The sequence below is a fragment of the Monodelphis domestica genome, chromosome 5 (genome assembly GCF_027887165.1).
Source record: "Monodelphis domestica isolate mMonDom1 chromosome 5, mMonDom1.pri, whole genome shotgun sequence".
Lineage (NCBI taxonomy): Eukaryota > Metazoa > Chordata > Mammalia > Didelphimorphia > Didelphidae > Monodelphis > Monodelphis domestica.
Genome location: NC_077231.1, coordinates 272,068,619 through 272,081,603, shown reverse-complemented (window position 1 = coordinate 272,081,603; position 12,985 = coordinate 272,068,619). Strand labels below are relative to the sequence as shown.

General features: G+C 38.6%; 1 protein-coding gene across 2 annotated transcripts in view; it reads left to right on the top strand.

Moving 5' to 3' along the window:
* The window catches only part of LOC100027271 (ATP-dependent translocase ABCB1-like), a 119,159-nt gene that overhangs the window by 71,452 nt on the left and 34,722 nt on the right, over positions 1 to 12,985 (top strand). For both annotated transcript variants that reach the window (XM_007504942.2, XM_056800162.1), the window contains exon 21: positions 781 to 984. In XM_007504942.2, the coding sequence (XP_007505004.1) occupies positions 781 to 984 (204 nt within the window). The remainder of the gene's footprint in view (positions 1 to 780; positions 985 to 12,985) is intronic.

Genomic DNA, 12,985 nt, shown 5'->3' with positions numbered 1-12,985 from the left:
CTGTATGATATCTGAAGAAGCTATAAGTTTTCATGAAAGTACTCTAACTTTGTAAATTCTGGAGACTACCAATTGAATAAGCTTTTATTAGATGCCTGCTTTGTGAAAGGCACCAGGCTGGGCACTGGGGATTCACACGTGAAAAACAATCCCTGCCCTCTGCTAGGTAGGTACAGTGGTTGGAGTGCTGGGTTTAGATTCAGGAAGACCTGAATTCAAATCCTGTCTTAGAGCCTGATTAGCTTTGTAACCTTGAGCAAGTCACAAAATATTTTCTTTGCTTCAGTTTCCTCAACTGTAAAATTGGGATGATAATAATAGCATCTACTTTTCAGTGTTGTTCAGAAGATCAAATGTGATGATACTTGTAAAAATCACTTAGCTCATTGTCTGGTACATAGTAAGTGCTATATAAATGTTATTTTTATTATAATTAATATCCTCTGGTATAACAGTAGTATAATGAAGGAGTTGTAGTAGTGAAGACCTGACTTCAAATTCTGTCTCAGACTCTTACTAAGCTATATGTCACTGGGCAAGTCACTTAAGCTTTCTTTGGTTGCAAAATAATACTAATGACATTTGACTCGTCAGTGTTGCAAGGATCAAATGAATTAACATGTAAAGTGATTTACAAATCAAAATGTGCCATATACATTCCAGGACTTTTCAAAAATTATTTCATGAACAAGATGCTCCCTTGGGAGTTCATGCAGTTGAATTAACTTCAGTTGAAGGTAAATATTTTTCATTTTGAAAATGCTGTTATGTGTTTTTCAGGCTACTGGTGCCAGATTGGCTGTTATTGCCCAGAATATAGCCAACCTTGGGACAGGAATTATCATCTCATTGATCTATGGCTGGCAGATAACATTTCTACTCTTAGCAATTGTGCCCATCATTGCTATAGGAGGACTTATTCAAATGAAAATGTTGGCTGGACATGCCCAGAAAGATAAGAAAGAATTAGAGGGTGCTGGCAAGGTAAGTCAAGCTAAGTTTTCTCTGTTATTTATAAACTCTGATTACTTATCCCTTGAAGTAAGCAATGACCAAATTGTCTGCTTATTCAGTTGATTTGGGAACTGAAACAAATAAACTCACATTCATTCAGTTGGGTTAAAGATGAAATCCAGGGCTTCCTGGTCTTTGTATTCCATCTACTACAGTTCATCTCATTTTTTATAAAATAATGTCTTTTTTATTTTTTATTCTGATACAATTGTTTTCAGATTTTTCCTGCCCAAGAAGGTAGATAATATGATATAGGTTGTATGTATAATATCATATAATTTATATTTTCATGTTCATTGTGTTGTGAAACAAGACATGTATGGTTTATACTAGAGAAAAATTCATAGAGGAAATAAAATAAAGAATAGTAATCATTTATCTTAAATGAAATGTGCATGTATAAGAGGAAGCTGGGTGGCTCAGTGGATTGAGAGCCAGGCTTAGAGATAGGTGGTACTGGGTTCAAATCTGGCCTCAAACACTTCCTGTGTGACCCTGAGCTAGTCACTTAACTCCCATTGCCTAGCCCTTACCACTATTCTGCCTTGGAGCCAATGCACAGTATTGATTCTAAGATGGAAGGTAAGGGTTTAAAAATTGTGTATATACATGCATATGATTGCATGTGCTTCCATTCATTTGTCTATCAAGCTAGTGTTCACTGTGGTATTGTGATATGAAATACTTCAATATAGCTATGATCCCAGCAATGTAAATAGTTCTGTCAATGGTACAGATTCATTCACACCTTCTCATTCTCCTATGAAACTGACTCAGGTAATCCCATAAATCCATTGAACTAAAAACCTTCTTCTAGGCCTTTTAACAGTACAGAGGTACCAGTGTAGCTCTTGGGAGCTCTATCTGTAAACCCTCATTCTCACAATAGGAGTGGCTCCAAGAGAATTTGTATCACTTTCTCTGAAGCAATGGTCATGGAAAGAAATGGATTTATTAGATATGTGATGCACAGTAATTAAATGCTGGCTGACCATACTTTAAATTGACATACATATGTAATTGTGTTTCATAAAACGTGTATTTTATAGGTTTTCTGATATCAAACACAAGCTAAATCATCCTTTAATGAGGGTGTGAAAAGCAAAATAAAGAAAAACAAAGTTCACATTCACATTTTATAACCCCACAAAAGGAGACAATGTCAGAGTGAGCCTTTAAAACTGATTCTCTTGGGGCCAATACCATTGCTGACTGCTTTTGTTTATCTGTAGAAGCAACAAGAAATTTTAGGAATAAATTCTATGTCAGAAAACTTAGTCAGCATCAGCAAGCTGTTGGTTGGTACGTGCCATGTGAGGACTCTGAAGGAGACAATCGTAAACTTTAGATGTTAGACACAAGTTGTGAATCTATCGAAAATAGAATTCTCAATTCTAGTTTGTCATTTTGCCAATAAGGAAAATGAGGGGGTGTAGCTGGGTAGCTCAGTGGATTGAGAGCCAGGCCTAGAGATGGGAGGTCCTAGGTTCAAGTCTGACCTCAGACACTTCCCAGCTGTGTGACCCTGGGCAAGTCACTTGACCCCCATTGCCTAGCCCTTACCACTCTTCTGCCTTGGAACCAATACACAGTATTGACTCCAAGACGGAAGGTAAGGGTTTAAAAAAAAAAGGAAAATGAAGGGAAAGGGGATAAGGACTGATGTATTACCAGCATAATTGGTTCTCACTGGTGGTGGTGGGGTGGGAAAGGAGGTGTGAAAGCATTGGAAAAGAGCCAGTCCACATGCCCCTGAACAATCATCTTTCATCACATGTGCTATAGGTTGCCCATCCAGTTTTTTACAAAGTCAGTTTTCATGATGATTATTCAGTGATGTAAATGTTTTATCTTTTTAGTCTTGAAAAACTTGAAATACATTTCCGTAACAGTTGGGAAGTGTGGGAAATGGATAAATGTAATGAGACAGTTAACTTTATTAGAAGCTATTTATACCAGTTCCCTTTTCCCACAACTCTGAAATGAAAAGATTTCCACAAGAAAGTTTAAATGCTACTTATTCTTCTGATTAGAAAATAATATCTCAGGGTACTAGTGAAACATTTCCTTAATTTTTACATTCTCCTAGACAATGAATTCTTTAATCATTAAATGATAATATAGTTTTGCTTAGTATCTCATAAGTGCTACTGCTTTTGTAGCTTACATTTTTAAAATGACTGATCTTACCAGGTACAAGAGTAGGCTAACTGTTTAAAGCAAGATTAGAAAAGTTTGAGAATGTGTTGCTTAAAAATCTTCACACTCCAATATATAACAAGATTTTTGGTGGAATGTTTAGGAAGTAAAATGTGTGGGAAGGACTAAATAAAAGAACTTTCTTTTAACCCTTGTAATTGAAAAATCTTTCTTAAATGCATTCTTACAGCTGACAAAAGACAGACTCCTCTGTTTGGAATATAGACTCACATACAAAAGCAGGATCTAACTTTAAAATACACTTCTGGACCTCTTACATTTTATAACTCTTTATGAAGTCTTTATTCCATTCAAAATGACCTTTTTTCTGTTCCTTACCTTACAAAAGGGCTTCTATCTCTACTACATTAACCTTTCCAGAGTCTGTTTTCTGTGCATAGAATAAACCCCTACTTCACCTTTGCCTCTTGGAATCCCTAGTTTTCTTCTAGCACCAATGCTATAAGCCTAGGGCCATGTTGGCAAAACTATGGCACACATGCTGAAGAGGGCTGCTCTCTTCCCCCTCTCCACTGAGCCTGAGGACATTTTTCAAATCACCTGCCTCTCTGCCCAACAGCACAATGGGAACACTTCCTCCCTCCCCTCCCCTGACTGGGGTAAGGGGGTGGCTCACATGCGGCATGAGGGTGTAGTTTGGGCACTTGGTCTCTAAAAGGTTTGCCATCACTGGGCTAGGATTTCTAACCATAGCACCTTATTTTGTGTTTTAAAAAAACTTTTCTTCTTCTTCTTCTTCCTTTTCTTCCTTTTCTTCCTTTTCCTCCTCTTCCCCCCCCCCCCTCTCTCTCTCTCTCTCTCTCTCTCTCTCTCTCTCTCTCTCTCTCTCTCTCTCTCTCTCTCTCTCTCTCTCTCTCCCTCTCTCCCTCTCTCTCTCTCTCCCTCTCTCTCTTCCTCAAGGCCACTAGGTGGTGCTGAGTAGAGCATTGGACCTGATGTTGAGGAGGAATTCAAACCACACTTAGATACTTACTAACTACCCAATCCTGCATGTATCACTTTATCTCTGTTTGCTACCATTTCTTCATATGCGAAGTGGAATTGATTATAGCCTCTATTTCCCTGGATCATAATGAGTGAAAAAAGGACATAACATTCATAAAGGGTTTCACAAACACTGTTCAGTCAATTTTAAGTTGTATCTGACTCTTTATGACCCCATTTGGGGTTTTCTTGGCAAAGATGCTTGGAGTGGCATGCCATTTCCTTCTCCAGTTCATTTTGTGGGTAAGGAAACTTAGGCAAATAAGTTAGGTGATTTGCCCATGATCACACAGCTAGTGTCTGAGGCCAGATTTGAACTCAGAAGATTAGTTTCCCTCCCTGTCATGAATTAGTAACAGTAATAATAATAATAATCTTATCATCATTATTCAAAAATTTGGAATGATCATTCTAAGGAATAGTTGGTTGCAGTCTTGAAGATCCTCCTAAGAAAAGTTTATAATCACCCTCAATGGGAGGAAGAGGAACATGGTACCCAAAATGCTTCTGGATACTGAAACTGTTACAGACTGATACAGACACCATAATTTGTCTTCTGTGAATCTTTATTTAGATTACTTTGGAAGCATCAGTGTTGTTAAAAACTTGATGCCTAGGGGACTTCCGGTTAAGATGGCGGCTTAGAGAAAGCTGAAGTTCAGATCTCCGGAAAACCCTTCCCTACCGATCTCAAACTAGAAGCTCCTAAGGCGCCGAAATTCAAAACGATCAACAGCACAGACCCTGGGAACCCTCCTCCTGGACCTGGACCCGGTTCAAAAGGTACGGCTCCCCTTAAAAGCCAGAACCCGAGATCCCTCGGACCTCAGGGGTAGGAGCGCAGAGTCCAAGGCTCCCGGAAGCGGCAGCCGCGCCGGGCTCAGAGAGCAGGGTCTGAGGAACAACAACCCTCAGGGTCTTCTACCCAAGTCCCAGTCCGGGTGAAAGTTACTGCCTGGGGCTTCCGCTGCAGAGAGCTGGTCAAAACAACAGCAACCCTCAGGGCGGGCAAGACAGCCTCACGGGCTGGATCCTGCTATCCAAGTCTCAGTGAAAGTCTGTGCTCTCGGAGCTTGGGGAAGCGGCAGCCCATCCCCCCACAGGCCGACAAAACAGCCTCACGGCCAGGGATTCTGAAGGCAACTTCCGGAAATCGAGCCAGGGGGAGAGTGTGGCCTCGTGGTCCGACCCTTCCATTCCAGTTCCAGTGAGGCATATTCAGTTTAACCCAGGGAACGCTCATAGAACCAACATCTGCCCAGGACTAAAGCCTCTGATCACCAGACAAAGACAAGAAAAGCCAATCCTCCACGTTCAGAGATGACAAACTCCACAGAAGCACAGAAGCCCCAAAATACCAAGAAAAATAAGAAGAAAGGGGCGACTCTGGACACATTCTATGGAGCCAAAATACAAAATACAGAGTAGATAGAAGAAGATATACAAGAAAATTCTCCAAAATCTCCCAAAGGAAATAGAAACTCTCCACAAACCCATGAAGAATTTGAATCAGAAAGGACCAAAAAGATGGAAGCCCTCTGGGAGGAAAAGTGGGAAATGATGCAAAAGAAATTCACGCATCTACAAAACCAGTTTGACCAAACTGTAAAAGAAAACCAGGCTTTAAAGCAAGAACTAATAAAGCAAAGCCAAAACACCAAGAAATTAGAAGAGAACATAAAATATCTCACCGACAAGGTGATAGATCTGGAAAACAGGGGGAAAAGAGAAAATTTAAGAATAATTGGACTCCCAGAAAAGCCAGAAATAAACACCAAACTGGACATGGTGATACAAGATATAATCAAAGAAAATTGCCCAGAGATTCTAGAACAAGGGGGCAATACATCCACTGACAGAGCTCACAGAACACCTTCTACACTAAACCCCCAAAAGAAAACTCCCAGGAATGTAATTGCCAAATTCCAAAGCTATCAAACAAAAGAAAAAATCCTACAGGAAGCCAGAAAAAGACAATTTAGATATAAAGGAATGCCAATCAGGGTCACACAAGACCTTGCAAGTTCTACGCTGAATGATCGTAAGGCATGGAACATGATCTTCAGAAAGGCAAGAGAGCTGGGTCTCCAACCAAGAATCAGCTACCCAGCAAAACTGACTATATACTTCCAAGGGAAAGTATGGGCATTCAACAAAATAGAAGACTTCCAACTTTTTGCAAAGAAAAGACCAGAGCTCTGTGGAAAGTTTGATACCGAAAATCAAAGAGCGAGGAATACCTGAAAAGGTAAATATTAAGGAAAGGGGAAAAATGTTATCTTCTTTTACTCAAACTCTCTTCTATAAGGACTACATTTATATCAACCTATGTATACTAATATGTGGGGAAAATGTAATGTATAAATAGGGGGTAAAGAAAGACCAAATAGAATAATGGTTCTCACACAAAGATTCACAGGGGAAGGGGAGGGGAAGAAAACTCCTATAAGAAGGAGAGGAAGAGAGGGGGGGGGGTTTACTTAAACCTCAATCTCAGGGAAATCAACTCTGAGAGGGAAAGACATCCAGATCCATTGGGATCTTGAATTCTATCTTACCCAACAAGGGTAAGGAGAAGGGAAAACCAAGGGGGGGAGGGGGAGAGGGAGAACAAAAAGGGAGGGAAAGAGAGGGGGGAGGGGGAGGGAACAAAAAGGGAGGGACTAAAAAGGGAAACATCAAGGGAGGGGACAAGGGGGACTGATTCAAAGTAAATCACTGGACTAAAAGGTAGAGCCGAAGAAGAAAAGGTTAGAATTAGGGAAGGCAATCAAAATGCCAGGGAGTCCACAAATGACAATCATAACTTTGAACGTGAATGGGATGAACTCACCCATAAAACGTAGATGAATAGCAGAATGGATTAGAATCCAAAACCCTACCATATGTTGTCTTCAAGAAACACACATGAGGCGGGTTGACACCCACAAGGTCAGAATTAAAGGATGGAGTAAGACCTTCTGGGCCTCAACTGATAGAAAGAAGGCAGGAGTGGTAATCATGATATCTGATAAAGCCAATGCAAAAATAGACCTGATCAAAAGGGATAGGGAAGGTAATTATATTTTGTTAAAAGGGACTCTAGACAATGAGGAAATATCATTAATCAACATGTATGCACCAAATAATATAGCACCCAAATTTCTAATGGAGAAACTAGGAGAATTGAAGGAAGAAATAGACAATAAAACCATACTAGTGGGAGACTTAAACCAACCATTATCAAATTTAGATAAATCAAATCAAAAAATAAATAAGAAAGAGGTAAAAGAAGTGAATGAAATCTTAGAAAAATTAGAATTAATAGACATATGGAGAAAAATAAATAGGGATAAAAAGGAATACACCTTCTTCTCAGCACCACATGGCACATTCACAAAAATTGACCATACATTAGGTCACAGAAACATAGCACACAAATGCAAAAAAGCAGAAATAATGAATGCAGCCTTCTCAGATCACAAGGCAATAAAAATAATGATTAGTAATGGTACATGGAAAACCAAATCTAAAACCAATTGGAAATTAAACAATATGATACTCCAAAACCGTTTAGCTAAAGAAGAAATCATAGAAACAATTAATAATTTCATCAAGGAAAATGACAATGGCGAAACATCCTTTCAAACCTTTTGGGATGCAGCCAAAGCGGTAATCAGAGGCAAATTCATATCCCTGAAAGCTCATATTAACAAACAAGGGAGAGCAGAGATCAATCAATTGGAAATGCAATTGAAAAAACTCGAAAGCGATCAAATTAAAAACCCCCAGCAGAAAACCAAATTAGAAATCCTAAAAATTAAGGGAGAAATTAATAAAATCGAAAGTGATAGAACTATTGATTTAATAAATAAGACAAGAAGCTGGTACTTTGAAAAAACAAACAAAATAGACAAAGTACTGGTCAATCTAATTAAAAAAAGGAAGGAAGAAAAGCAAATTCACAGCATTAAAGATGAAAAGGGGGACAGCACCTCCAATGAGGAGGAAATTAAGGCAATCATTAGAAATTACTTTGCCCAATTATATGGCAATAAATACACCAATTTAGGAGAAATGGATGAATATATACAAAAATACAAACTGCCTAGACTAACAGAAGAGGAAATAGAATTCTTAAATAATCCCATATCAGAAATTGAAATCCATCAAGCCATCAAAGAACTTCCTAAGAAAAAATCCCCAGGGCCTGATGGATTCACCTGTGAATTCTATCAAACATTCAGAGAACAGTTAACCCCAATACTATACAAACTATTTGACATAATAAGCAAAGAGGGAGTTCTACCAAACTCCTTTTACGACACAAACATGGTACTGATTCCAAAACCAGGCAGGTCAAAAACAGAGAAAGAAAACTATAGACCAATCTCCCTAATGAATATAGATGCAAAAATTTTAAATAGGATACTAGCAAAAAGACTCCAGCAAGTGATCAGAAAGATCATTCACCATGATCAAGTAGGATTCATACCAGGGATGCAGGGCTGGTTCAACATTAGGAAAACCATCCACATAATTGACCACATCAACAAGCAAACTAGCAAGAACCACATGATTATCTCAATAGATGCAGAAAAAGCCTTTGATAAAATACAACACCCATTCCTATTAAAAACACTAGAAAGCATAGGAATAGAAGGGTCATTCCTAAAAATAATAAACAGTATATATCTAAAACCAACAGCTAATATCATCTGCAATGGGGATAAACTAGATGCATTCCCAATAAGATCAGGAGTGAAACAAGGATGCCCATTATCACCTCTACTATTTGACATTGTACTAGAAACACTAGCAGTAGCAATTAGAGAAGATAAAGAAATTGAAGGTATCAGAATAGGCAAGGAGGAGACCAAGTTATCACTCTTTGTGGATGACATGATGGTCTACTTAAAGAATCCTAGAGATTCAACCAAAAAGCTAATTGAAATAATCAACAACTTTAGCAAAGTTGCAGGATACAAAATAAACCCACATAAATCATCAGCTTTTCTATATATCTCCAACACAGCTCAGCAGCAAGAACTAGAAAGAGAAATCCCATTCAAAATCACCTTAGACAAAATAAAATACCTAGGAATCTATCTCCCAAGACAAACACAGGAACTATATGAACACAACTACAAAACACTCGCCACACAACTAAAACTAGACTTGAACAAATGGAAAAACATTAACTGCTCATGGATAGGACAAGCCAATATAATAAAAATGACCATCCTACCCAAACTCATCTATATATTTAGTGCCATACCCATTGAACTACCAAAATACTTCTTCACTGATTTAGAAAAAAACCATAACAAAGTTCATTTGGAAGAACAAAAGATCAAGGATATCCAGGGAAATAATGAAAAAAAACACATATGATGGGGGCCTTGCAGTCCCAGACCTCAAACTATATTACAAAGCATCAGTCATCAAAACAATTTGGTACTGGCTAAGAAACAGAAAGGAAGATCAGTGGAATAGACTGGGGGAAAACGACCTCAGCAAGACAGTATACGATAAACCCAAAGATCCCAGCTTTTGGGACAAAAATCCACTATTCGATAAAAACTGCTGGGAAAATTGGAAGACAGTGTGGGAGAGACTAGGAATAGATCAACACCTCACACCCTACACCAAGATAAATTCAAAATGGGTGAGTGACTTAAACATAAAGAAGGAAACCATAAGTAAATTGGGTAAACACAGAATAGTATACATGTCAGACCTTTGGGAGGGGAAAGGCTTTAAAACCAAGCAAGATATAGAAAGAATCACAAAATGTAAAATAAATAATTTTGACTACATCAAACTAAAAAGCTTTTGTACAAACAAAACCAATATAACTAAAATCAGAAGGGAAACAACAAATTGGGAAAAAATCTTCATAGAAACCTCTGACAAAGGTTTAATTACTCATATTTATAATAAGCTAAATCAATTGTACAAAAAATCAAGCCATTCTCCAATTGATAAATGGGCAAGGGAAATGGATAGGCAGTTCTCAGATAAAGAAATCAAAACTATTAACAAGCACATGAAGAAGTGTTCTACATCTCTTATAATCAGAGAGATGCAAATCAAAACAACTCTGAGGTATCACCTCACACCTAGCAGATTGGCTAACATAACAGCAAAGGAAAGTAATGAATGCTGGAGGGGATGTGGCAAAGTAGGGACATTAATTCATTGCTGGTGGAGTTGTGAACTGATCCAACCATTCTGGAGGGCAATTTGGAACTATGCCCAAAGGGCGACAAAAGAATATCTACCCTTTGACCCAGCCATAGCACTGCTGGGTCTGTACCCCAAAGAGATAATGGACACAAAGACTTGTACAAAAATATTCATAGCTGCGCTCTTTGTGGTGGCCCAAAACTGGAAAACGAGGGGATGCCCATCAATTGGGGAATGGCTGAACAAACTGTGGTATATGTTGGTGATGGAATACTATTGTGCTCAAAGGAATAATAAAGTGGAGAAGTTCCATGGAGACTGGAACAACCTCCAGGAAGTGATGCAGAGCGAGAGGAGCAGAACCAGGAGAACATTGTACACAGAGACTAATACACTGTGGTATAATCGAACGTAATGGACTTCTCCATTAGGGGCGGTGTAATGTCCCTGAACAACTTTCAGGGATCCAGGAGAAAAAAAACACCATTCATAAGCAAAGGATAAACTATGGGAGTGGAAACACCGAGAAAAAGCAACTGCCTGAATACAGAGGTTGAGGGGACATGACAGAGGATAGACTTTAAATGAACACTCTAATGCAAATACTATCAACAAAGCAATGGGTTCAAATCAAGAAAACATCTAATGCCCAGTGGACTTACGTGTCGGCTATGGGGGGTGGGGGGGAGGAAAAGAAAATGATCTATGTCTTTAACGAATAATGCTTGGAAATGATCAAATAAAATATATTTAAAAAAAAATTAAATTAAATTAAAAATAAAAAAAAAATAAAATAAAAAACTTGATGCCTATCCATCTAAAAACAGCTGGGTAATTACTCAAGTAAAATGTGAAATTTTGTAGTAGAAAGAGCATTGATCTAGGTGTAAGGAAACTGAGTCAGGTGCCAGGTATAGTAGCATTTGTCCTTTGGCAAATTTTCTCTTACCACCTCAGTTTCATTATTGGTGAAATGAGGGAGTTGGACTCTTGATGACCCCTCATATTCCTTCTATAAAATATGTGCTCCCCACATATGTATGGGTTTGTCCATGTGGGAGGTCTAAATATACAAACATGTGACTTGAAGGGAGAAATTTTTTCAAGTCAAAGCAACAAACATTTTTAAGTGCTTTCCTCCATGCCAGAGATTCTGCTAATCTCTGGGGATACAAGAAAGGCAAAACCAGTTTCTAATGATTTTTTATTTCTGCTCAACAAGATGATGGAGTAAGAAATACTCGGAGCCCATTAACTACCTTCCGAGTCTTGGAGGAGCAGAACCAACAGAAGAAGGTAGATGAAGCAATACTCAGGCCTAAAACAACAGAGGGAGACGGCAAGGAGGACCATCTTGCTGGGGCACAAGCAGAGGGTGCCAAACAAGACTCAGGAGAAATTGGATGTGACACAGCACATGCTGCAGGGGAAATCCCAGTTGGATTGGTTCAGCCTCAGCAGCATAAGAGCAAAAACCAGTGCAGTATAGAATAGGCAGTAGTGGGGGGAAAGTGGCCCCCATATGCCAGACATATCAAAGGCTGAGAATCAGCTAGCAAAGGCAGCAGTAGAAGAAATTCAGCCCCAAAAGATCCAGTCTTAGTGAGATGAGGCAGAATCCAACCCAACCCAGCACAAACAGCATCTGGACTAAATGACTGTAAACCTCTACACAGCAGGCCAAGCAGGCCATGTCTGCAGCATGCTCAGTCTGGGACTGAGTCAGCTGAGGCAACGCAAGGAACAATACCAGCATGGGACAGTTCTCCCTCCATCCCAGGAATGGAGCAAAGCTTCAGTATATAGTCAGAATCAAGAGAAAAATAACCCCTCAATGAGCAAAAGACAGAGGAAAAAGCTCAACACTAGAAAAAAATTTCAGCAGTCAAGATGACCAAGATGCAAGCTCATTGATAGGGTTGAATATGGGACTAGAAATGCTAACAATAGCAGTAAGAGAAGAAAAAGAAATGGAAAGAATCAGATTTCTTTTTGTAGACAATATGATGAGATATATACAATTGGAGAGAAAATCCTAGAGATTCAACTAAAAAATTAATTGACAAACAAGATGATCACAAAAAAAATCTAGAAAGACAAAGTAGTACAAAGTGAAGTGAGCAGAACCAAGAGAACATTATATAGTAAAAATTAGTTTATGATGATCAGTTGTGAATGACAACTGTTATCAACAAGGCAAGGATCCAGGATGATTCTAAGGGATTCTCGAAGAAGGCTCTCCATCACCATAGAAGGAACAGACAATCTGAATGCAAACTGAAACATACTTTTCTTCACTTTATTCCTCTGTGAATTTTTCTCCAAGATAAACATTGTTTCACAACATGATGAGCAGGTAAATGTGTATTATATGAAAATAAGTGTATAAAATATTACCTGCATCCTTGAGGAGTAGGATAGAGTATGAGGGAAAGAAATAAAGTGGATTGCAAAATGTCAGACAATAAAAATTTTAAGTTGTTTGATGCAAAAAATAAACATTTCCTTCCCTCGGTGAGCTTACAATCTATGCAGGGAGGCAGCATGCAAACAATTATGGACAAAAAGATCTATACAGGGTAAATAGGAAGTAACCTCA